We start from the raw sequence: 24,616 nt of genomic DNA, 5'->3' as shown, positions 1-24,616 counted from the left end.
ATCATTAAATTGGTATCTTTTTGAGAACCGTAGAGAGATTAACATGCAACTAAAAACTGGAATGGTGAGGTGCTGGAAACAATTTCCTTGGACCTTTTCCAAAGACTCCTAAACAGAAGGATGAATCAAGTGGGAGCAAGGGGAAAGGAGTTGTGAGCTAACCTTTTGCTTCTCATCCTCTGTGCGCGCATCCATACGCACATTTGCCCAAGGCAGTTCCTTGGGCCACCAAGGAGGTCTCGTCGACTCACGACCCCACCCTGGTTTCCCACGCCCTGTCGAATATTTGAGCATCAGAGGAATAAAGGCTCGCAGTTGTGCTTGAGTCATCTTTTCGACAGGCGTAGGGATACCATCGATGATAAGTGGAGGTAATTCATACAGCGACGGGTCTTCCTGGACGGGTGGTGGAGCTTGTTGTGCTAATGCAGATTCCAATTCATCCATTATCATTGTGCGGATGTTCCTCATCTGCAGAAAAATTGTGGACAATATCTAGTTCAGAAGATGAATTTTAGAGGTTAATGAAGAAGATAAAAGACATATTTCTCTGCAGCTAAGATGAGTCTTCAGTTTGAGCCAAACTTCTCATTCTTACACAAGTATAATACTGCATGAAATTATAAAACAATGTCCTCAGAATGTATGTAAATAATTTAACAAAAACAAGAAACTTCAAAATGAGCAATCCCAGTTTCTCTGTATAAAATAATTCAGTAACATACATAATGAAAAACTAAATAATCCACATTTGAAAGTAAGCATTTGTTGCCTTCGCAAATGGAAAGGCTCAATGATGCAAACCAATTACTATCTTGTTCCAATATGCGTAACAAAGTTGCTGAATGTTTGAATAAGATTCTGCTAGTTAGATGTGTGCAAATATAATACTCAGAATTTATTTTGCTGCGGTGAAAGTTATTATGTCCTGTTGTAGAGGCTTCTAATGTGTTTACAGTTCAAAAACTTTGTAAATAGGCGAAAGTATTTACAGCAACAGGGCATTAATGTCAACAACTTCACTGTGCCCCTCATCCAAACATATGCCACTATCCATTTAATTTTAATTCTGAATATGATTATGGAAAGACCTTGGTGGGATATAAGTAATGCAAGATAACAACTCTCTGAAAAGTTGAGGCATTGAGTTGTTGACTGAGAATGCTGCTAGCTTCCAGATGAATTCTTCTTCAGATCTGTGTAGGACACACACACACACACACACACACACACACACACACACACACCTCTGCATGGCTACATTATCCCAGCTGACTAATGTGCAAGCACTGCAGCTTCACTTGGATAAGGAGTCTTGTCAAGTGGAGTGGGTGAGGGGAGGAATGAGGATGTAAGCAGCATTAGGGAAGGGTGGCTGACAGTTTAGAGGGAGAGGAAGCAGGCTACAGGGGACAGGAATGTGGCACTGGTGAGTTCATTCTAGCACGAGGCAACTTCTATTCTCAACCCATTGCCACATGGGTCACACCCAGGTGTAAGACCTGTCCAATACAACACCCTGAACACCCTATGCCAATACTGTCACAGACGTATCCTACTTCATCAGAGGCAGGGCCTCCTTTGAAGGCAGTAATGTCACATATGTACCAGCTCTGTTGCAACTTCAGTAAAGTGTTTCACATACGCATGATCACGAACTGGGTGTACACCTGAATGATTGGCCACTACCAAACTGTGGCCAAGAGCAGAGCTAACCACCAAGTGGGGAAATACGAGGGGGGACCTAAAAGTAACAGAATTTAGTTGTGGTGGGGAGGGAGAGTGGAGGAATCCATTGTTCAACCAGATGTACATTACAGTCACGCCTGAGTCAGTGTGCGAAGTTGTGTCACTGTGAGTGCATCGATTTGCCCTTGAAAGTTTTTAATAAAATAACTTTTTCGTTTTCGCAAAAATGTGATGGCAGATTGCTGAGAGCAAGGCGCAGCTGTGAAATTTTGTTTTCTGTTGGGGAAATGTGCTGCAGAAACTAGTGTAATGCTGAGTGGTTTTCACATTTTAAAAATGGAGCACAGGTGACTGGTTCTTCCATCATGACAATGTGCTGGCCCACACCACCCTCTCCATAAAGCAGTTTTTGTCCAAAATCGGCATGACACCTATTGTCCACCAGCCCCATCCTCACCAGATCTACACCCTGTGATTTTTTTTTTTTTGTTCCCCAGACACAAAAGGGACATGGAAGAAAAACATTTTGACACTGTGGAGGAGGTAAAACAAAAATCGCTGGAAGGCATAAAGGACATCCTGATAAGTGGGAGAGGAGGGGCGCGGGAGAAAGGGGGCGCGGGAGAGGGAGCGGGATAGAAGGGGGGCATGGGGGAGAAGGGGGGCATGGGGGAGAAGGGGGGTGGGGGAGAAGGGGGGTGGGGGAGAAGGGGGGTGGGGGAGAAGGGGGTGGGGGAGAATTTGGAGTGGATGAGGGAAGGTGGAGGGGGAAGGGGGAGGTGGAGGAGGGAAGGGGAAGGGGAAGGGGGAGGTGGAGGAGGGATGGGGAAGGGGGAGGTGGAGGAGGGATGGGGAAGGGGGATATTTTACACATATCAAATTTATACGTAAGTTTATGCTGGTGCACAGAACAGGGATTTGAAAATATTCCTAAAAGCCACAATAAACAGCAAAATTAAAGTAGTGCCACAGCACCAAGAACTCAATGCTTGCACATATAAAATCTGAAGCTATGCCATAACGGTTCTGTTAACATCTATATCAAACACTAATTGCTTAAAATGACAGTGATTTTGGAAAGTCTGAAATGATGGAAATCAGTAGGTAGAAGCTGTAGGAACAATATTATTATAATGATTGGGGTAGGATCTAGTGAAATATACCTCCTCTAGATCACAGAAGAAGCAGCTGACTGGTCATCTGTTATCTACATAAGGTTACACCTGATCAAAAACCATCTCATCCACTGAAACAGTGCCCCGTTCACTAGGGTATTCACCTATTCTTAGCAAGGAATGTCCAACCTTCGTAGAACAAAAGAAATGACGTGAATATGTTACAATGTCTTATATGTCAAACAATTCAGACTACAACGCACAGTTGTTCTCAATCAATATGCTTTAATATCAGTTTATATGAGTGTTTCAAAAGTAACCTATCACAGTTTATAAAGCTGTATCAATCTAAAGCTTGGTCTGAGCAAGTTACTGCTTTACTATATATGATACTAATGAATGCAGTTTGCCCTTGCGTTCCTACCATCTATCTGTAAGATGAGCTAATCAATTTTGTGGAAACCAGTGTTTCGCATTGAATCTAAATCATGGAATAGCTTGACAATTTTCCTACACAGAACACATTGGCCTAGATGTGTGGCAGGGAAAAAAAAAAGTTCTAAGAACTATCACAAATTAAGACCATTAAGCCATACACTCTCCCATAAAGTGAGTCAAATGGGGAAAAACATAAACAAGTAATAATTTTAAACACAAAAAATGTTCCATATTCAAAGTTGTGAGTTATTTATTATTATGGTTATGAGGGGTACAATGACTGATGTTTAATGTTACTTTTGCCATTACTCTGTTGTTGTTGTTGTTGTTGTTGTTGTGGTCTTCAGTCCTGAGACTGGTTTGATGCAGCTTTCCATGCTACTCTATCCTGTGCAAGCTGCTGCATCTCCCAGTACCTACTGCAGCCTACATCCTTCTCAATCTGCTTAGTGTATTCATCTCTTGGTCTCCCTCTACAATTTTTACCCTCCACGCTGACCTCCAATACTAAATTGGTGATCCCTTGATGCCTCAGAACATGTCCTACCAACCGATCCCTTCATCTAGTAAATTTGTGCCACAAACTTCACTTCTCCCCAATCCTATTCAATACCACCTCATTAGTTATGTGATCTACCCACCTAATCTTCAACATTCTTATGTAACACCACATTTCGAAAGCTTCTACTCTCTTCTTGTCCAAACTATTTATTGTCCATGTTTCACTTCCATACATGGCTATACTTCATACAAATACTTTCAGGAATGACTTCCTGACATTTAAATCTATACTCTATGTTAACAAATTTCTCTTCTTCAGAAACGCTTTCCTTGCCATTGCCAGTCTACATTTTATATCCTCTCTACTTCAACCATCATCAGTTATTTTGCTCCCCAAATAGCAAAACTCCTTTACTACTTTAAGTGTCTCATTTCCTAATCTAATTCCCTCAGCATCACGTGACTTAATTCAACTACATTCCATTATCCTCTTTTTGCTTTTGTTGATGTTCATCTTATATCCTCCTTTCAAAACACTGTCCATTCCGTTCAACTGCTCTTCCAAGTCCTTTGCTGTCTCTGACAGAATTATAATGTCATCGGCAAACCTCAACGTTTTTATTTCTTCTCCATGGATTTTAATACCTACTCCGAATTTTTCTTTTGTTTCCTTCACTGCTTGCTCAATATACAGATTGAATAATATCGGGGAGAGACTACAACCTTGTCTCACTCCCTTCCCAACCACTGCTTCCCTTTCATGTCCCTTAACTCATAACTGCCATCTGGTTTCTGTACAAATTGTAAATAGCCTTTCGCTCCCTGTATTTTACCCCTGCCAACTTAAGAATTTGAAAGAGAGTATTCCAGTCAACATTGTCAAAAGCTTTCTCTAGGTCTACAAATGCTAGAAACGTACTCTGTATGAGCACCGAATTAAAATCTAAAAGTTGGAAAAGGTTTTCCTATTACAACACACAGGTGAGGCAATGTATTACGAAAAAGTTATTTGTACACTGAAATCTTTATATAATTCAACTACATATATGCAGTATTTTATAGTCAAGTGCACACCAATCCCAAAGACAACATTTAAATACTAGAACATTTTTTCTTAGTCAAATTAATAAATTCAATTATAAATTGTTTGGCAAGCAATGTAAAAGCCAAGTCATATCTATATCACCACAAAGCAGATCATGTAAGCAAAAACGTGTCAACTTTTGGGTAATGATGATCCCTCTATCTCCATCCTGGTCATGTGGCTGTTTTACTGCAAATGTACTTTTCAATATCGATATTAAGTTTGTAATTTGCAGTCATAACAAAAATTGCTTGTCATTAAATAACGAATACACTTATGGAATATGCCTTACTTTAATACACACCTGTGGAAAGGATACTCCAAGATAACAGGGTCATGTAAGATTTCTAACAGAACAAATTAGTGCAAGAAATGAACTGATATGGAGTACGCAAAAGTAAATACATACATCAAAAAAAGTTTTGCATCACTTCAGTTCTGAGAGTTCCGGAACCTGTACAGAATATTGGAATAGTGATCAACATAAATATCATTTCCGCCCTTTTTATTGCTCATGAAAACCACACATTGCATGTTGTACCACCATACAGCGAGACCTTCAGAGGTGGTGGTCCAGATTGCTGTACACACCGGTACCTCTAATACACAGTAGCACATTCTCTTGCATTCATCCATGCCTGTACTTGTCACAGTATACTATCCCCAAGTTCATCAAGGCACTGTTGGTCCATATTGTCCCACTTCAATTCGGTGTAGATCCCTCAGAGTGGTTGGTAGGACACGTCATCCATAAACAGCCCTTTTCAATCTGCCCCAGGCATGTTCGATGGGGTTCATGTCTGGACAACATGCTGGTCACTCTAGTAAAGTGATGATGTTATCCTGAAGGAAGTCATTCACAAGATGTGCACGATAGGGGCGCAATTGTCGTCCAGGAAGATGGATGCCCTGCCAATATCCTGACATGTTTGCACAATTGGTCGGAGGACGGCATTCACGTATCGTACAGCCGTTACAATAGCGCCTTTCATAACCACCAACAGTATATGTTGGCCCCCAGATAATGCCACCCCAGCAGGTAACCTCCACCTTGCTGCACTCGCTGGACAGTGTGTCTAAGGCATTCAGCATGACTGGGTTGCCTCCAAACACGTCTCAGACGACTGTCTAGTTGAAGGCATACGCGACACTCATCGTTGAAGAGAACGAGATGCCAATCCTGAGCAGTCCATTCAGCATGTTGTTGGGCCCATCTGTACCACACTGCATGGTGTCTTGGTTGCAAAGATGGACCTTACCATGGATGTCAGGAGTGAAGTTGTGCATCATGCAACCTACTGCACACACTTTGAATTTTAACACAACATCCTGTGGCTGCACAAAAAGCATTATTCAACATGGTGACATTGCTGTCAGGTTTCCTCCGAGCCATAACCCGTAGGTAGCGGTCATCCACTGCAATAGTAGCACTTGGGCGGCCTGAGCGAGGAATGTCATCGACAGTTCCTGTCTCTCTGTATCTCCTCCATGTCCAAACAACATTGTTTTGGATCACTCAGAGATGCCCTGACACTTCCTCTGTTGAGAGCCCTTCCTGGCACAAAGTAACAATGCGGATGCGATCAAACTGCAATATTGACCATCTAGGCATGGTTGAACTACAGACAACATGAGCCGTGTAACTCCTTCCTGGTGGAATGACTGGAACTGATCAGCTGTCGGACCTCCTGTGTGTCTGTGATACAATATCCACAGTCAACGTCTATCTTCAGGAGTTCTGGGAACCGGGGTGATGCAAAACTTTTTTTGATATGTGTATTTTTGTCAGCCAGTTTGCTATCAGTTACTGAAATCATTTAATTCTGTTTTAAAGTTACCCACATACTGGAAGAACAAAGACATGTTGAGTATTTTGAAGTGCATGGACTATCAGCTGATAAAGGAAACTATATTGTTTACTTTTGAAAGTGTAGCATGAGTTTACAAAGCTCATGTAGAAATCAAATGTGTTACATTCTAGTTAATGGCACCTATTTAATATTATTTGGGCTGTATCAGCAAAATGCAGACCTTTCAGCTATATGCCACTGAAATTTCAAAGCCATGATATTTGAGGGAAGATTCCTACTAGGTACTACAACACGGTCAACCAAAACTTGCAAAATAGCACGTGTGCACAATATGTTGATGTGCACATGAGGCACGACCCAGCCTACCTCACCACTATTTGGCAGTTCTTGGCTTTGCTTGGTCCTTCTCAGAACAAGTAATCATGAAGTGGCATTTCATGTAGCAGTGTGATGTGCCACTGTTTCTTCCAGCATATGGTGCAGATTTTTTGATCAACACAGCTTTCTCCACTTTGGCAGAATCACAGGGCCAATGCTGTTTATTCCTCACTATTTGCTCATGGTTTAAACAAAGTTTAAAGGTACAACTGTTGCAATGAATCACATACTCAAAAAGAGGGAGTCTAGTGAACCATTGTCAAAGGTCTTTAAAACCTCATGTGAATCACAGTCCTTTTTCAAAGAGAAGGATGATAGTTCTCAATGTCTATTATGCACCAAGATAATTGCTGGGCACTGCAAATTTGGTATAGAATGGCATTACAGCACAACACACACAGAATTTAAAGATTTAGTTGGCAATAAATGAGTAAACAAGTTGGTGAATCTAAGAGGATACAGTGCTGCATAACAAGCAAATCCTGGAGAACTACAGAAGGTTTGCAAAATTAGTCTTTCACAAGAAAAAATAACTCTCTGCGTAACTAATGGCAGCGGATGTCTATAGGCAGTAACTGACAATGCCATTGCACTCTTGCCCCAAGTCGACCAATGTTTCAGACATGGCACGACTTGCAATTTATGTTCATACACGTGAAAGAAGAACTGTTAGATTTGGTGCCATTGACAGACACAATGAGAGGGATCAATCTGCTCAAAACTGTTGAAGAGGCCATTGAAGCCATTGACCTGAATTGGAACATGTTGTTCTCAGTACTATCGATGGAGTGCCGGTGATTGGGGGGGGGGGGGGGGGGGGGGGTGTACAACAAAATAGGTTTGTTGTAGCATTGTTAAGCAAACTCTTTGTTCTAAACCTGCAGGTATGGAGGATGTCATTAAGTAGCTGGCCCGAAATGCAAATTTTCTAAGTGGAATGTGTTATTAGATTGTTTCAACAGTTTTTGATGAAATTAAATGATTAGTATGGAGACATTATTTACTATTATGAAGTACGTTGCTTAAGGTGAAGGGCATACTGGGAACAATTATTTGGTTTTAGGCCTGTTATTGTTCAATTTCTGTAGTAAAATGGATAGCAGGGACCAAAATCAGAAAATCCAAAATGGATTGCAGACTACAAATTTTTAGTAGACTTGACTGCACACTTGAGCATCTGTAGTAATGTATTTCAAGGTGTGAAGCAACTAGGCCTATATCTGAACTGATGGGAAAAGTGTATGTATTTCAAAAGAAAATCACAATCACATTGTGGAAGGAACAACTTCACACAAGAAACACTAGCCATTTTCCTTATGCCTCTGGTGTTAAAACGCTAATTTTGAAGACTTCATTTCCATGCTGAAAGAAATTCAGGAACAGTTTTCTAAACATTTTCATGACACTGCCAATCTCTCATCTGTGTCTGAGATAATACTGAGGGCATTTTCCTTTCCAGATGAAAGCACCCCCTCTGAATTTTCAAATGGAACTGATTAATCTCCAGCGTAATTCCCGATCAAAATAAAAATTCTTTTACATTAAAACTGTAAAAGACTTTTACTGTTTTCTTTTGGAGGAGCTTCACATCTCTATAATGAGACTGAAAAAGTGATATCTATGTTTGGATCAACATTTGTGTGAGTGAAAGGTATATTTCGATAACGAAACTAATTAAATCACGATTATGTGGTGTGTCACATACAATTCTATTGTAGTTTCAGTGAACCAAAAATAATAAATAATGGTGGTTTTTTGTGACATACAGGGTGTGTCAAAAAGAATCCTCTGATTTGGCATGTCTATAATTCTGAAACTAACATATGCAATGGATTTTGTTTTTTGATAAACTCAAAAAGCTTTTATTCATACTTTTTCATAGGTATTCAATATGCACCCCTTGAGATGCATGGCATGTGTCAATGCAGTATTCAAATTGTTCCCAGTATTCAAATTGTTCCCACACTGCAGCAAGCATGTTTTGAGTTACAGATTCCACAGCTGCTGTTATGTGATGTCTCAGTTCATTCATTACTGTTGATGTTGGAGGCACATAAACAGAGTTTTTTGCAAACCGCCACAAGAAATAATCACATATAATCAGATCCAGTGACCTTGGAGGCCAGTGATGTAAGGGTGAATCTTCTGGTCCAGTGTGACTGATCCATCGTTCAATAATCCTTTGATTTAAAAATTCCCGCACTTCCACATGCCAGTGTGACAGTGCCCATCTTGTTGGTAAGTGAAGTCATTCAAGTCAGTCTCCAACTGTGTGGGAAAAGAAAGTTCTCAAGAGTATTGCAATATGTGCTTCCTGTGACAGAGTTTTCAGCAAAGACAAATGGACCATACACCTTTTCCTGTGAAACTGCACAAAATGCATTAAATTTTGGAGAGTCCCTCTCATGTGTACAACTTCATGTGGTTGCTCTGTACCCCATATTTGCACATTATGACGGTTCAACTTCTCACTTAAATGAAATATTGCCTCATCACTAAACACTGAGCGTGGAGGAAAATTGTCACCCTCTGTCTTGCAGAAATGAAATACAGAATGCCCCACGTTATTTGTCAACTTCATGAAGATCTTGCAGTAGTTGAATTTTGTATGGTTTCATGTGTAAACATTGATGCAACACATGCTGAACGGACATTGGGGGCATATTGAGCTGCACGGCAAAACTGATTTCTGTGGAATCCTACTGAAACTGTGGCAGATGCGTTTGACATCTGTCAGAAACTCGGGGAAGGTCAGGCGATTTGTCTTTACACAAACAACCTGTTTCACAGGATTGCTCATGTGATAATCGATTGCTCTGTGCTGTAGGATGATCCACACCATACATAGTATGAAAGTCAAGCTGAATAGTTTTTTTACTGAACCCACACTGCACAAAACAAGGAACACAAAATGTTTTCTGTTGTCCCGACACCATTTTTACTAGCACTGAATTCACACACCTATCTCAAATAACGTAATAGTTATGTGTTTTTAATTGGATGATTCTTTTTGATACACTCTGTATTTTGTTGAGGGTTGTAATCAATGCAATATCAGTAGAAATATTCTAGGTAATAAAGTATAGTTTCTTTCACATGTAGCTTGCATTATTTCTTCCTTATTTCATGGCATGCAATAGAGACTATTTGTTTTTGTCTCTCTTTCTATACCTCAGTTTGAAATTTGTTAGAATTTTATGGGGAACATAATAGCACGTACAATATTTCTGGTGTACACGAACTTCATTTTATTTTTGTAGGTGTATTTTCTTGTATCTACAGTCAGTAATAGCATAATATTGCTGTTCATAATGTGTACATAGCTTCAGATTTATGAATTTCCTACTACAGCATATATGCCATTCAATGTTCCTTGCACCTTCTCTGCAATCCAAGGCAATGTGTTTGCAGTTTCTCCCCCTCTTCTCATTCAGACAGTGTGGCATGGTAGTGGGAGAAGTTTACAGTCATATTAGAGAGTTCTGCACACATGTCCCTGCATTACAGTCAAAAGCGGTATGTCAAGGTACCAATTAAACTCTCTATAGGCCACGTTATCTCTCCTTGGACTCATCCCCAGCCAGAAACAGAGAGTGTGAACTTCTGAAACCAAACAAAGGCCAGAAAAGAGGTAAATTATGACTGAGAATTAGTTCCAGTGAAGTACTGCTTCCCTACGCTGACAAAAGGTTTAATTATAGAATAAATCCTCCTAGCCTATCCACGGTCATATGGAGCAACATTGCGCTGAAGCGCCAAATAAACTGGTATAGGCATGCGTATTTAAATACAGAGAGATGTAAACAGGCCGAATATGGCACTGCCGTTGGCAACACCTGTATAAACACTAAGTGTCTGGCACAGTTGTTAGATCAGTTACTGTTGCTACAATGACAGGTTATCAAGATTTGGGTGAGTGTTACAGTTGGCGCACAGCGGGACACAGCAACTCCAAGGTACCAATGAATTGGGGATTTTCCTGTATGACCATTTGATGCGTGAACCGTGAATATAATGAACCCAGTAAAACATCAAATCTACAACATCGCTGTGGCCGGAAATAGATCCTGCAAGAATGGGACTGCTGATGACGACTGAAGAGAATCATTCAATGTAACATAAGTGCAACCCTTCCGAAAATTGCTGCAGATTTCAATGCTGGGCCATCAACAAGTGTCAGCGTGTGAACCATTAAACGAAACCTGATCGATATGGGCTTTCAGAGCCGCAGGCTCACTCTGACTGCACAACAAACCTTTACGCCTTGCCTGGGACTGCCAACACCGACAACGGACTGTTTATGACTGGAAACACGTTGCCTGGTCGGACGAGTCTCATTTCAAATTGTATCGAGTGGATGGATGTGTTTGGGTAAGGAGACAACCTCATGAATCCCTGGACCTTACATGTCGGCAGGGGACTGTTCAAGCTGGTGGAGGCTCTGTAATGGTGTGGGGGCATATGCAGCGGGAGTGATATGGGATCCCTGATGACACATCTAGATATGATTGACAGATGACACGAATGTAAGCATCTGTCTGATCACCTGCATCCATTCCCGTCCACTGTGCATCCCAATGGACTTGGGCAATTCCAGCAGGACAAAGTGACAACCCACACATCCAGAATTGCTACAGAGTGGCTCCAGGAACACTCTTCTGAGTTTAAACACTTCTGCTGTCAACCAAACTCCCCAGATTTGAACTTTATTGAGCATATCTGGGATGCCTTGCAACATACTGCTCACAAGATATCTCCAAACCTTCATAATCTTACTGTTTTATGAACAGCCCTGCAGGATCCACAGTGTCAATTCCCTCCAGCATTACTTCGGACATTAGTCAAGTCCATGCCACGTCATGTTGTGGCACTTATGCATGCCCGCGGGGGCCCTACACAATTTTAGAAGACAGCTGTACCAGTTTCATTGGCTTTTCAGTGTATTTTGAAAATCACAGAAAGCTTCACAGGTAAACAGCTATGGCTTACTGTCAACATATTTTCTCATCCAGGTGACCCACGAAACCCAGATAACAAAAAGTATGTTTGAAACCTTTTACTGGCACAAGGAAGTACTGTGAAGCAATCAAATTAAAGCAGAAACAACATTTTGAAAATATTATTAATTTGATAAATACATTCCAATTGTGGAGAAACTTGTGTACTAATGGGAAAAACCAGGCAAGACGACCCCTCACACACACACACACACACACACACACACACACACACACACACACACCACACACACACACACACCTCACCAAGAAAATATTTCCAGCTGTTACATCCTCAATAGTACTATCGTAAATATGAGCTGACATCTCTATATTACGTATCATTGAGTATATTGTTATGTTATGGAAAACAATAATGAAACTGAGGTACTGCACATTCTACACCTCTGTCACCAGTATGGCAATGCATACCAATACAGTGCACTCATTTGAGGAGTGTACCGTTCGGCTGCTCCAGGCCCCTACCAGAGGCCATTGACCTACATCTGCATCTGCATCCTGCAAACCACCATGAGGTGCATGGCAGAAGAGGTACATCCCACTCTCCAAGTTATTAGGGTTTCTCCCTGTTTCATTTCATATGGGGAGTGGGAAGAACGGTTGTCTGAATGTCTCAGTGTGTGCAGTAATTATTTAAATCTTATCCTCAGGATCCCTATGTGACGGATACATAGGGGATTGTAGTATATTCCTAGAGTCACCATTTAAAGCTGGTTCTTAAAACTTCGTTAACAGTCTTTCTTGGGATATTTTACGTGAAACTTTACTAATAGACTTTCTCGGGATAGTTTATGTCTATCTTCAAGAATCTTCCAGTTCAGTTCCTTCAGCATCTTTATGACTCTCTCCCATTCAATATGTCAAGCGAGAAAAGTGAAAGCTGGGTTTCACATGATCGATTATTTTCAGACACCATGCTGGTTGACATCAAGGAGGTCATTCTGTTCAAGATACCTCACTATGTTTTGAGCTCTGAATATGTTCTAAAGTATTACAACAAATCAATGTCAAGGACATTGGACAGTAGTTTTGTGGATCGCTTCTACTACCCTTCTTGTAGACAGAAGTGACCTGAGCTTTTTTTCCAAGAACCGGGCACAGTTTTTTGTTCAAGGGATTTATGGTAGATTGTAGTTAGAAGAGGGGCTAACTCAGCCACAAATTCAGTTTAGAGTCTGACAGTGAATCCGTTAGGCCCTGGAGCTTTGTTCAGTTTTAACGATGTCAGCTGTTTCTCAATATCACTGACACTAATTCCTTATTTCATTCATCTTTTCAGTGGTATGAGGATTAAACTGGGGCAATTTTCTTGGGCTTTCCTTTGTAAAGGAACATTTAAAAATCAAGTTAAGCATTTCAGCTTTTGCTTTACTACCCTCAGTGTCAGTTCCTGTCTCCTTTGCTAGGATCTGGACACTTTGGTGCCACTAACAGCCTTTACATAAGACCAAAATTGCAGCAAATTGATCTGCAGCCAATAGCAAGTGGCCTCTGGTGGGGAAAATGAGCCAGCAGTCTTGTGTATGTTCTCTAAACTGTATTGTACTTATGCTGCCACACTGTCACTTAACAAGAAGTTGGTTTCTTGTGCCAGTGTCTTTTACTGTGTTTGGCATTAGAACAGAAACTAACAAGAAGCTCTTCTTCCCAACACTGATCTATTGCTCGCGTCACAGAAGATGGCACTTCCACACATAAAGGCGAAGCAGTGAAGGGATGAGAACTGTGTATGCGTGGCAGCAGAGAGCAGGCAAACAAAGTCCATGCTGCCGAACTGAATTGCTGTGGGCAACAGTCAGGCTCATTTGCCTATGGTACATCAGATCTACGAGGGAAATAGTAAATATTAAAACCAATTTCGGTCAGTCATCATGAGAGAAATATTAACTCACGCCTTGACGACACTGCATCCAATGCTCTACACACTTACTCTGTATGAAGTCAGGAGGCAAACTTTGTGAAGATACTAAGTAAAATTTTTCTCAAAATGACAACTGTCAAATGACATGATCATTGAAACTGCTTGCTATAATCATCATTTATTGCAATTTGAACTGTATTATAAGTAAAAATTTAACACGCAACGAAGTTAACTTCAAGCACAAATCGAAATCATTATATTTGCTTGACAACTGTTTCTACACACAATAGGATTTCTAAAAATGTGTATAAGGTGTGTGTGTGTGTGTGTGTGTGTGTGTGTGTGTGTGTGTGTGTGTGTGTTGAGGTGTTTGACTCTAGTTTAGTGTAATCACTGCACATAAAAGAAGAATTATGTGGTAGAAAAGACTAATGAAAAGACTATCGTAATACTGGTTAGTAAGTTGTCAGTTTTCGCTGTTAATGGCCATTATCAGTATAAACTAACTCGTCTGACATTGCAGTCAGGGACCGCATTTATAATCAATTGAACAAGCAAACAATTAACCATCATCTGCGAATATCTCCAGGGAACGATGACCAATAACACTGAAAACCACCGATATCTCGACAAGTAACAGTTACTGTCATTTTAGGGTCTTATCTGGTTTGTGCCTTGAAAATGACAGGGGTTTACATGTGGAAATATTGGACTTTTGACAAATTTATCCAGCTGTATTCTTGTGTGTTATTAGAACATACAAAATGGTGGGAGAAGCTTAACTTCTAATTGGGCAATATGTTCAACATTATAGTCTGCATAATTCAAAGGATACAAAGTCCTAATCAAAATGGCTAGGAAATTCTCATTATTATGTATGCAACTGATATGTTGACAGAAAATTTTTAAACCACGAGTCTTTAAAACTAAGAAATATTATTACTTTGCACCAAAGTCTACATCACAATACCACCATACTTCTACTTGAATATGTTTCCGATCGATCTAATTGTAAATTTAGGATGATAAGTTCAAGGCTTATATGCATCATCACTTCCCTATCAAATTATTCTTTCTGAAGCTTTTCAGCTTGTCGCACACAAGGTGCCCACACTACATGTGGGGTGCTGCCTATTGCCTCATGCACAAGTGATTCAGTGAAAGTTATTATTATTATTTTTTCATTATGGACCGCATACAACTTAAGACTTATGGTGTTTCTTTTTCTTCCGTTCTTCCCAGTACTTCTTCATTTTCTCGCCAACTGCTCGTCTCTGCTCATCTGTCCACACTCAATTGGGTCGAGGTTTTGGCACATCTTCTTCATAGTTTGCATTTTCTATAAGTAGCCTTAAGTTATTCCTGTCACGTATTATTTCTTCTGTAACACCTATTTTGTTGGCGTCTCTTTACTGCTTCTATCCAACCTACAGTGTTTTTCAGCTTACTAACTTAATTAAAAATTTTCTTTGTAATCCGTGTTTCTTCCATTCTTTTTAAATGTCCATAAAATTTTAGCCGTCTCTTCCTCATTGTATCTGTGATCTTTTCTGTATTTTTGTATAAGTCTTCATTTCTCCTTTTAATCCACCTATTTTCCTTGTTTTTCTCAGGACCTAGAATTTTTCTTAATATTTTTCTCTCTCTTTTTTCTAGTTCTCTTAATTCGCCTTTCTTATTCAATGTTAGGCACTCTGATCCATATGTCGCTTGTGTCCTAATAACTGAATTATAATGTTTAATCTTTGCTTGTATGGATATTGATTTCTTATTGTAGTAGTTTTGTGTTAATTTATATGCAAATTCCAAATTTTTTATTCTTTCTTTATTTGTTGTGTTATCCAGTCCATTGGCTTGGATCCACTCCCCCAGGTATTTGAATTTATCAACTCTTTTATTTTTTCCATACTTTGTTTTCATAAACTTTTCTGTATTATGTTTGTGTTCTATATACTCGGTTTTTTCGTAGGATATTTTTAGCCCAGTCTTTTCAGCAATCTCGTGTAACATATCAAGCATAACTATTGCGTCTGTTCGGTTTTCAGTTATCAATGCCATATCATCCGCAAAGGCTAAATATTTTACTTCAAATTTGTTCTTTCCTTGGCCCATGCTTATACCCTTTGTGCCTCTGTTTTTTAATGTGTTTTCCCATGTTTTTACTACTTTACCTAAAACCAAGCTAATCTTTAATGCTTCCCCCCCCCCCCCCCCCCCACCTCCCAAATAGCCTTATTCATTGCCCAAATAAATTCAATATGTCTAAACTGACAGTGTTACGTGGGTAAATGCAAAACTGTGTGACCCCTTTCACACGCAAGGAAGTCAAGTTTGTACATTCTGTCATGTGACTTGTATAAATTAACGAACTGCAGGAAATCGGGACAAGTCTGGTTTACACTATGCTTAATATTTTTATTTTTAATCCAGGGAAGACTACCTACTTCTTTGGTGTTTATACTTGGTGTTTTCTCTGTAACAATTGAATTATAACTGGCAGTGACCGACAAGAATTGTGAATCACGTCACGAAACTAACAGCGTTCATTTCCGAATGGTAGTCACTGCTGTTTTTCTTACACATAAATACAAGTTTACTCTCAGAAACAAAACCAGAAGAAGAGTCAGCATGCAAAATAATTATCCGAGAACCTACTCATATTCCTATGAAAAATTTAAAATTGCCAGTGCCGTCACTCGTTTTCCAGCAGATCTTCCTGGAAAGATCCTAACTGACCTGTGTTTCATCAAGATTAATACACTGTTGAGCTACCTTCTCCTCTTGCATCATGAATGTTTATATGGGATGTAGTTCGTGCTGCACCTATGTCACGTCTTTGAACTAAAACCTCTTCTTAACATATCAGGAACCAATGTCTTTTAAAATTCTTTACATTGACGAACCGCTTACCACTGAAGCTAATTTTCTCCTGCATAACTGTAACACGTTTTTGTGATGTCAGGCATTCATCATTCACATGGAGCACTTTAAAACATTGTTGTTAAAACCATCCATTTGTGTTACAGGTTCCTTGCGATTTCGATGCTTTCCAGGTAACACGAAGCCAACTTACTGTTCCTACAGCTCTGATACTTTCGTTTACAATTCTCTTTTACAGTTCTCTTGCTGACATCACATAGTTCTGCAGTCTGTTCTTGTGTCTTCAAATGTCAACAGTAGGAGACCTGGTTTCAAAATCACATTTCAAAAAGCTATAAATGCGGTAAATAATCTCCACCATCTGCTTATGAAGCACTTCACATTTAATGCTGTCACCTGGAATTTTTTTTTTTTTTTTTTTTTTTTAATGGCATTTAAACATTTACAGATACACATTTACACCTATACTGGAAAAAAAATCACACACACGCCTCACAGTTGAACAAATAATTCACTTATCACAAAGTACAGCAACAATACAGCATGTAGGAGCGAGATTATCACTGTCTAGCTGTAACTTGGTGCTGGCCGCTCGGGAAGAGAATGAATATTACTGGTTGCCAGTGGCTAGTGGAAGGGGATGCGCAGAACGGCTGAAAACTGGACCACCCTCCAACGTGATGCAGACTATAGTTTTCAGTAAATGCCCATGACTATCAAACAATATTTGTAGTGTTGCCACACTGATGAAGATGACTTGCAAACTTCCAAATTTGCCAATATGACCAACATCATGACACGAAACATGATTATATACCTGTAAAAGTATTTCTGAAGCAGACAACATGTGATGAAACCTATGTTTGCAGTAATCTGAACCTTCCACAGACCAATGGATGAAGTGTTTAGTCAGCAACAACTTCATCCTAGATGGAGAACATGCTCGAAATGCAGAAGGAAGTCTGCCTTATACTTTCAAAGAAACCATTACAGCATTCTCCTTAAGCTATTTACGGAAATCACGAAAAACCTACATCAGGATGGCTGGACAGAGAGTCCAGTGTCTTTCCAATACACAACCTTACTCAGTGCCTTGAACAAGGAAGCCAAAAATTTTTTCTTGAAAGGGGTGAGAGTGAGACTTGTGCAAAAATATGGTGCAAGAAAGCACGAAGTATAAAACAGATACAATGAGGATGTATGTGAAGCCTTACTCAGAAGTAATGTTTTTCTCTTGCTCAAGTACTCCATTCCTCCAACTCTTCTCTTTAAACTGTGTGTGAAAATGAAAAACTCTAAAGATAATCCTTGACACACAAGACATCCCCAATCACACCAGGTGCCAAAAATTATCGTCATTTACTTTAACACATTGCTCCAACATCTAATTCTGAATAGTTTTTTTACCAAACACGTGCAATTAGTATTATACCCTTAACCCTCCATGAAGCTCATAGGAGGAACTTTCCTAAGCGATTAAAAACAATAACTCATACCCAAATTTTGGAAAGGCGTTTGAAGACACGCACAAGTAATGACTCCAAACTCAATGTGCAGATATCTTTCTCTGGAGCAGTGATGTGTGATGATCTGAGACCGTCACATTATTTGGAACACAGATCTTACAAATGCTTTAAATTTTTTGAGTGATTTATCTTCTGACTGGTTTGATGCAGCCTGCCACAAATTCCTCTCCTTGCCAACCTCTTCATCTCAGAGTAGCACTTGAAACCTTTGTCCTCAATTATTTGCTGGATGTATTCCAATCTCTATCTTCCTCTACAGTTTTTTCCCCCTCTAGTGCCATGGAAATTATTCCGTTATGTCTTAACAGATATCCTGTCATCTTGTCCCTTCTTTTTGTTAGTGTATTTTTATATATTTCTTTCCTCCCTGATTCTGCAGTAAACACCCTCATTCCTCTGAATACACACAGACAAAAAATACTTATTTCTCTCCATACTATTTGTGAGATCAACATTTTGCCTCAACTTATATTTCACTCCATTATCTTCCTCTATAATGTGCTGATATACTACTAAAATTTTTACCAAAGATAATCAGCCACACACTGCACCTTCTATTTTCTGAAAGTCATCCACACACTATCACTGTGTTACCACGGATTTGTTTCTACCTATAGATATGCTTTCACTTTTAATCAAAGAATTCTAAAATTAAGAATCAAGCAAATTACATTCTTACCACATCTTCTAGTGGTTTAGCCCCAAACACTTTGAAGCTGTTTTGGGGCTTGCCAGGCGTTGCTACAACTACAACAGCCTGCTGTCCTACCCTCGTCGCAAATTCATCGATTGTTTGCTGCAAACAGGAATAATTAGTTTTAGACTTAAGTTTATTGTCTTTCTACAATATAACATGCATACTCTTGCATGCCACAGTATTATGAAAAGTTACATAAACAAAAGAATAAATTCATCCTGCTATAAAAGTAAGCAAGGTTGCTTTCTTGTCACGCTAGAACACTGCACACATATTTAATGAGAATAACACACATTAATATTTCTTTTTTCCTATATCTTTGCTGGAAATGATGAATGTATTTTCCAACATACCCGTAACTTTCGAAGCAATCTATTCTGCTGCCTCTTCCTAATTGAGGGATTGGTCTCAAACGAGTGTGGTCGTTTGCGTTTCTTAGCCGATACTATGGCCGCTGCTGCTGCTACTCCCACAGGGCCTGTCAGCAAGAGCAAATGAATATATTGAACCACTGCATCTCAGTGTCAAAGCAGGATTCATTGAAGCCACAGCATTCAAGTGTTATGGCCTATGAGTTGCCCCTCTGAAATTACATAAATTGATGTCTGCCACTTCAATAAACTGTATGATAAATTTTATTATTCTGTATAGAAGATAATTTCATGGAAATTATTAAAACTGAACTTCTACACTGTTACTTTAAAAGTGAACACACACAATTTTATTGACTATGCAGACAGCACTAGTAATTAGCAAATTGTTACTTCATATTTCTTAGTAAAAAGTGCCACAATTTGTCATTTCAGATTAAGATATCAGTCCACAGCAGAGAATGTACAGTGCAGTGCAGAAGTGGGAAGCAGAAATTTGTCACATTCAGAGTGAGCAATTAAGTACAACCTTGTACTTTTCTTTCACTAATAACACACCTATTGTCACAATCCCACAGTTTTTTGTCATCAGTTCAAAAATGTGAACAATGGAGCTACCTCTGATACTGCCATAGTGATACAAAATGTGAGCACATTTCAAAGAGTGCATTACTTTATGAAGAGCGAATCAACGATCATGTAGGGCTATGACTAAGAAATACTGAGAGTGAGTAAAGTCATGGTTCAACTATGTTTCTGCTCCACCAATCTGTATCGTCTATTCAACACAGCCAGATAGAAATCTCCCCATGCAAAATCATTATAATTCAAAAGCAATTTTTTCCTAACAAACTCATACTTTTTTTTTTTTCTTTCCACTGTCACACCAAGGAGTGATACAATGTGTGATTAAAAAGTAACAGAAATTTTTGTTTTTCATAAAGAATATTTACTTATTCTTCAACATCAACTTTGTCCCCTTCAAAGTAATCCCTCTCAGATATAATACACTTTTGCCAGTGCTTTTTCCAATCTTGGAAGCACTTTTGGAACTCACTTCTCATTATGGTGTTCGGCTCCTTCAGTGATTCTGTTTTTATCTTATCAATGGTGGTAAAACGACATCCTTTCATGGCTCTCTTCAGTCTCAGGGATAGAAAGAAGTTGCAGGGGATCATGTCCAGCAACACGGTGGCTGAGGCAACATATCAGTTTCTTTTTTTGCCAAAGACTCATGAACAAGCAATGAGGTGAGAGCGGGAGCATTATTGTGATGCAATTTCCAGAAGTGGTTTTACCACAATTCTGGTCATTTCCTTCAGGTTCCTCCATGCAAACAGTACATAACTTCAAGGGGGTATTACTGATGGTCTGTACGACCTTAAGACAGGAACTCATGATGCACTATCCCACTGTAATCAAAGAAGACAGTGAACAGAACCTTCACAAGTGATTGACATTTGCGATTTATTTTCTTAGTGCTTCAGGTAGTTTCTATTGGAACGACTGGGTCTTGGTTTTGAAGTCGAACAAGTATACACACATTTTGTCATCTGTTATAACGTTCTTTAGTGAGTCTGGATCATTGACTTCACTCAGCAGGTTCTGAGTGGTGTATTTTTATATATAAAAAATTGGAAATCTGATATATAAAGCCAGTAAAATTAAAAACTTCCTCTCACTTTTTGATCACACTTCGTACATGCGTTTGGACGCTAATGTGAATAAAATAAAGTTGCTTATTTTGGCCAATGAAGAACTCTAGAAAATTACACCAAAGAACTCTCTACACTAAAAAGATTATTTTTTTGACATAATGTTTTGTAAGTGAAGACAATTCAGAACAGGGGCCTCCAGTAACAGTGAATTGGAAGAACTGTGTAGACAAGTTATACAATTTGTTCCACCCAAAATTTTGAGAGCCACAATTCAGCAGAGTAACAACCATAACCTACAAAGTTGAGGTTGTGATGTAAATGTTCAAATACTATTTCTTCTTCATGCAAAATCAGATTTTGAAATAGGACTGAGTTCAAGCTCACTAGATTTATCTTCCTGGAACTTACTTCTGTGAGGTATGTCATATACAAAAATCAGAATTCACAAATCTCATCTAGCAAGATAGCTGAAAGTTACAATTACAGTTACAATTAACAGCCCTTGCAGATACTTATTACTTATGGGCCTTACAACCTCAAAGAAGCTGAAAGTGTCTGAACAGAAAGACTTATTTTTCTGACAGTATTTCAAAATCAAAGTAAACAGTCTTTACTGAAGGATCCCAATTACATTCACCAAAATGACATGACTATTTTAATCGGAATTAAGCCGACTCACTGGTCATAGAAACTTGATTTCATGCTTTTACCAACATCTGTTCTTACAATAAAAAATGGTTCAAATGGCTCTGAGCACTATGTGACTTAACTTCTGAAGTCATCAGTCACATAGAACTTAGAACTAATGAAACCTAACTAAGCTAAGGACATCACACACATCCATGCCCGAGGCAGGATTCGAACCTGCAACTGTAGCGGTCGCTCGGCTCCAGACTGTAGCTCCTAGAACCGCACGGCCACTCCGGCCGGCGTTCTTACAATATAAAGCAACAACTGCTATATGCTGCCTGTATAATCAACTTACCTGGTATTCAAGTATCATCATATAATGACTGCAAATCATTTCTATGGAAATTCATGCATAGGTTTAGGCAGCATTAAAAGTAAAGAACATGTTATTTTAATGAGTGTTACCATATTACCTGATACTTGAGGCAATTTAAGTGAATACATACTATGTATCTGTAAAGTAATGAAACTGTGTGTGTGTGTGTGTGTGTGTGTGTGTGTGTGTGTGTGTGTGTGTGTGTGTGTGTGTATTTCGGGGGGGGGGGGGGGGGGGGGGGGGGCATAAGTGTCTACAGATTTAAATTTCCATGTTAGTTTCCCCACCACACTGCACAAACTTCTTTCGTAACATTGACACACCCTGTCAGTTTATAAAATAAGACAAGTAATGAAACATTAATTACATGTTAATGAGTGACTGGCAAGGATGAAACTTCCTGGCAGATTAAAACTGTGTGCCGAACCGAGACTCGAACTCGGGACCTTTACCTTTCGCGGGCAAGTGCTCTACCAACTGAGCTACTCAAGCACGACTCACGACCAGTCCCCCAAGCTTCAATTCTGCCAGTACCTCATCTCCTATCTTCCAAACTTCACAGAAGCTCTTCTGTGAACCTTGAAAAACTAGCACTCCTGGAAGAAAGCATACTGCGGGGACATAGCTTAGCCACAGCCTGGGGAATGTTTCCAGAATGAGATTTTACTCTGCAGCGAAGTGTGTGCTTGCCCGCGAAAGGCAAAGGTCCAGAGTTTGAGTCTTGGTCCGGCACACAGTTTTAATCAGCCAGGAAGTTTCATATCAAAGCACATTCCGCTGCAGAGTGAAAATATCATTCTGGAATAACAAGAATGTTTGCTAAACAAAATGTGAAATGTTTCTGGTCAAAACATGTTTCAAAGTTGCTGTTCATGGCAGTGGATCTTGTAAAAAAAAAAAAAAACTAGCATTTACAGAAACAGTCTCCTTACTTTACAGAAACATGTCTTACATGACAAATTCAAGTGTTTTGGTTGGGTGGGAGAGAAAGGGGGACAATCTGACTACAATTTCTGATGAACATTTGGTATCACTCATAAAATTTATTCAACTCTCCAGATATAAAAACAAATGTAACAATGTTTAAACACCAACACTCATACAAAGTTTTAACAAACATGGCATGCAAATCAAACTATTACAATGAAATAAAAATTGACTTAATGTTACCATGCACATTTGTACAAAAATGACTAGCGGTAAGTATCACTTATTACACTAATACTTAAGACAACACTAAAAACTAAACTGTTAGTAAGATCATTAGTAACTATTTTGCAACTAACCCCATTGTTTTTACTAAATAATAGCCCAAGAATAGATACAAACGGTAGCTCTACTAAGATATAAGGCAGATCCTGTAATGACACTTTTCCTAGGATCAAGTGAACCAATCAGGATAAGTCCAAATAAGCAAATTAGATGCTCATGCTTTTCAGTGGCTAGTATTTATAATGAAATGCTCGACTGATTGCTTTATGAGGAACAAATAAGGATATGAATCTCAGCAACTTGAATGGAAGAAATGTGGGGAGTGGAACTCTGCTACCTTCTGAATTAAATGTATTACACTACAAACACTCAGGCCTGTGCAAAGTTTGAGGTAAGCATGTTTGCCAATATTTGGCATTGTTTGCCAACCAATCAAACTCCTGGAGACCTGGAAGGCTCAGGTACAATGTACAGGGTTGATGGGAGATATTCAGCATATGTGGATTTATGGGACATTGATATGCCAATACAGATGAAACACTACTGATAATACTTCCATTACTTGATGTAGACACACTTCCATTGTAGAGGCAGGCTGATAATAGTGGAGCAAAGGAACTCGCATGACATCTTTAGCCCATGTGCCATGCGCAGTTACACCTCCACCTACACCTATCTACATTAAGTACGGCTAAGTGACAATGGCATGGACCCTTCAATCACAACTGCTTCTATTAATTTTAATTCAAGGAAAATAAATTACACAGTTTTGGAATTGAAGATAAGTTAATGGAGTTGGAAGATAAAGTAAACAAATGTGATAGAATAGGGTTATTCACAAGTAAAAAGTGAAGCCAAACATAATTGAATTCAGTATACATGTTTCATTACAAAGAAAACAACAAGGTGGAAATTCCTGAGTAGGGTTTGTTGCAAACAAGAAAATTAGAAACAATATTCCCGATCCTGAATGGGTTTCACAATGATAAAGCAAGATTTGTTTAAAAAAAATAAAAATAAAAGATATTCTATGAACATTTCTTAAGTCTGGACCTCAAAGTGCCTACAATCTGATGGGAAAGAAGAAAACCACTATAGAGTTACAGCAGCTGGAAAATAACAGCAAATTTCACTACAAGACGATAACAGTTCATTTTAAAGCAAAACAAAGATGACTCATACACTATACCAGAAATGGCAGAGGTCACACAACAGTAGAAAACAAATAGACTGTCGGGGATTAAAACCGCAACACCAATAAGGATAGTAAACAACGAAATTTTGCTTACTGTGCATATGCAGTATACTAGGAAAAATACATTATTAACCCTCAAGTGGGTGCGGCTGTGTATATAGTGCGTTAATCACATT

General features: G+C 39.2%; 1 protein-coding gene across 8 annotated transcripts in view; it reads right to left on the bottom strand.

The window, feature by feature from the left end:
* Positions 1-24,616, bottom strand: part of LOC126191185 (DNA-binding protein P3A2) — a 118,280-nt gene that overhangs the window by 65,620 nt on the left and 28,044 nt on the right. For all 8 annotated transcript variants that reach the window (XM_049931960.1, XM_049931961.1, XM_049931964.1 and 5 more), the window contains 3 exons: positions 19,352-19,476; positions 18,981-19,097; positions 163-471 (listed from right to left, as the gene is read on the bottom strand). In XM_049931960.1, coding sequence (XP_049787917.1) covers positions 163-471; positions 18,981-19,097; positions 19,352-19,476 — 551 coding nt within the window. The remainder of the gene's footprint in view (positions 1-162; positions 472-18,980; positions 19,098-19,351; positions 19,477-24,616) is intronic.

The sequence above is a fragment of the Schistocerca cancellata genome, chromosome 6 (assembly GCF_023864275.1).
Source record: "Schistocerca cancellata isolate TAMUIC-IGC-003103 chromosome 6, iqSchCanc2.1, whole genome shotgun sequence".
NCBI lineage: Eukaryota > Metazoa > Arthropoda > Insecta > Orthoptera > Acrididae > Schistocerca > Schistocerca cancellata.
This window is presented reverse-complemented; position numbering and strand designations above follow the sequence as displayed.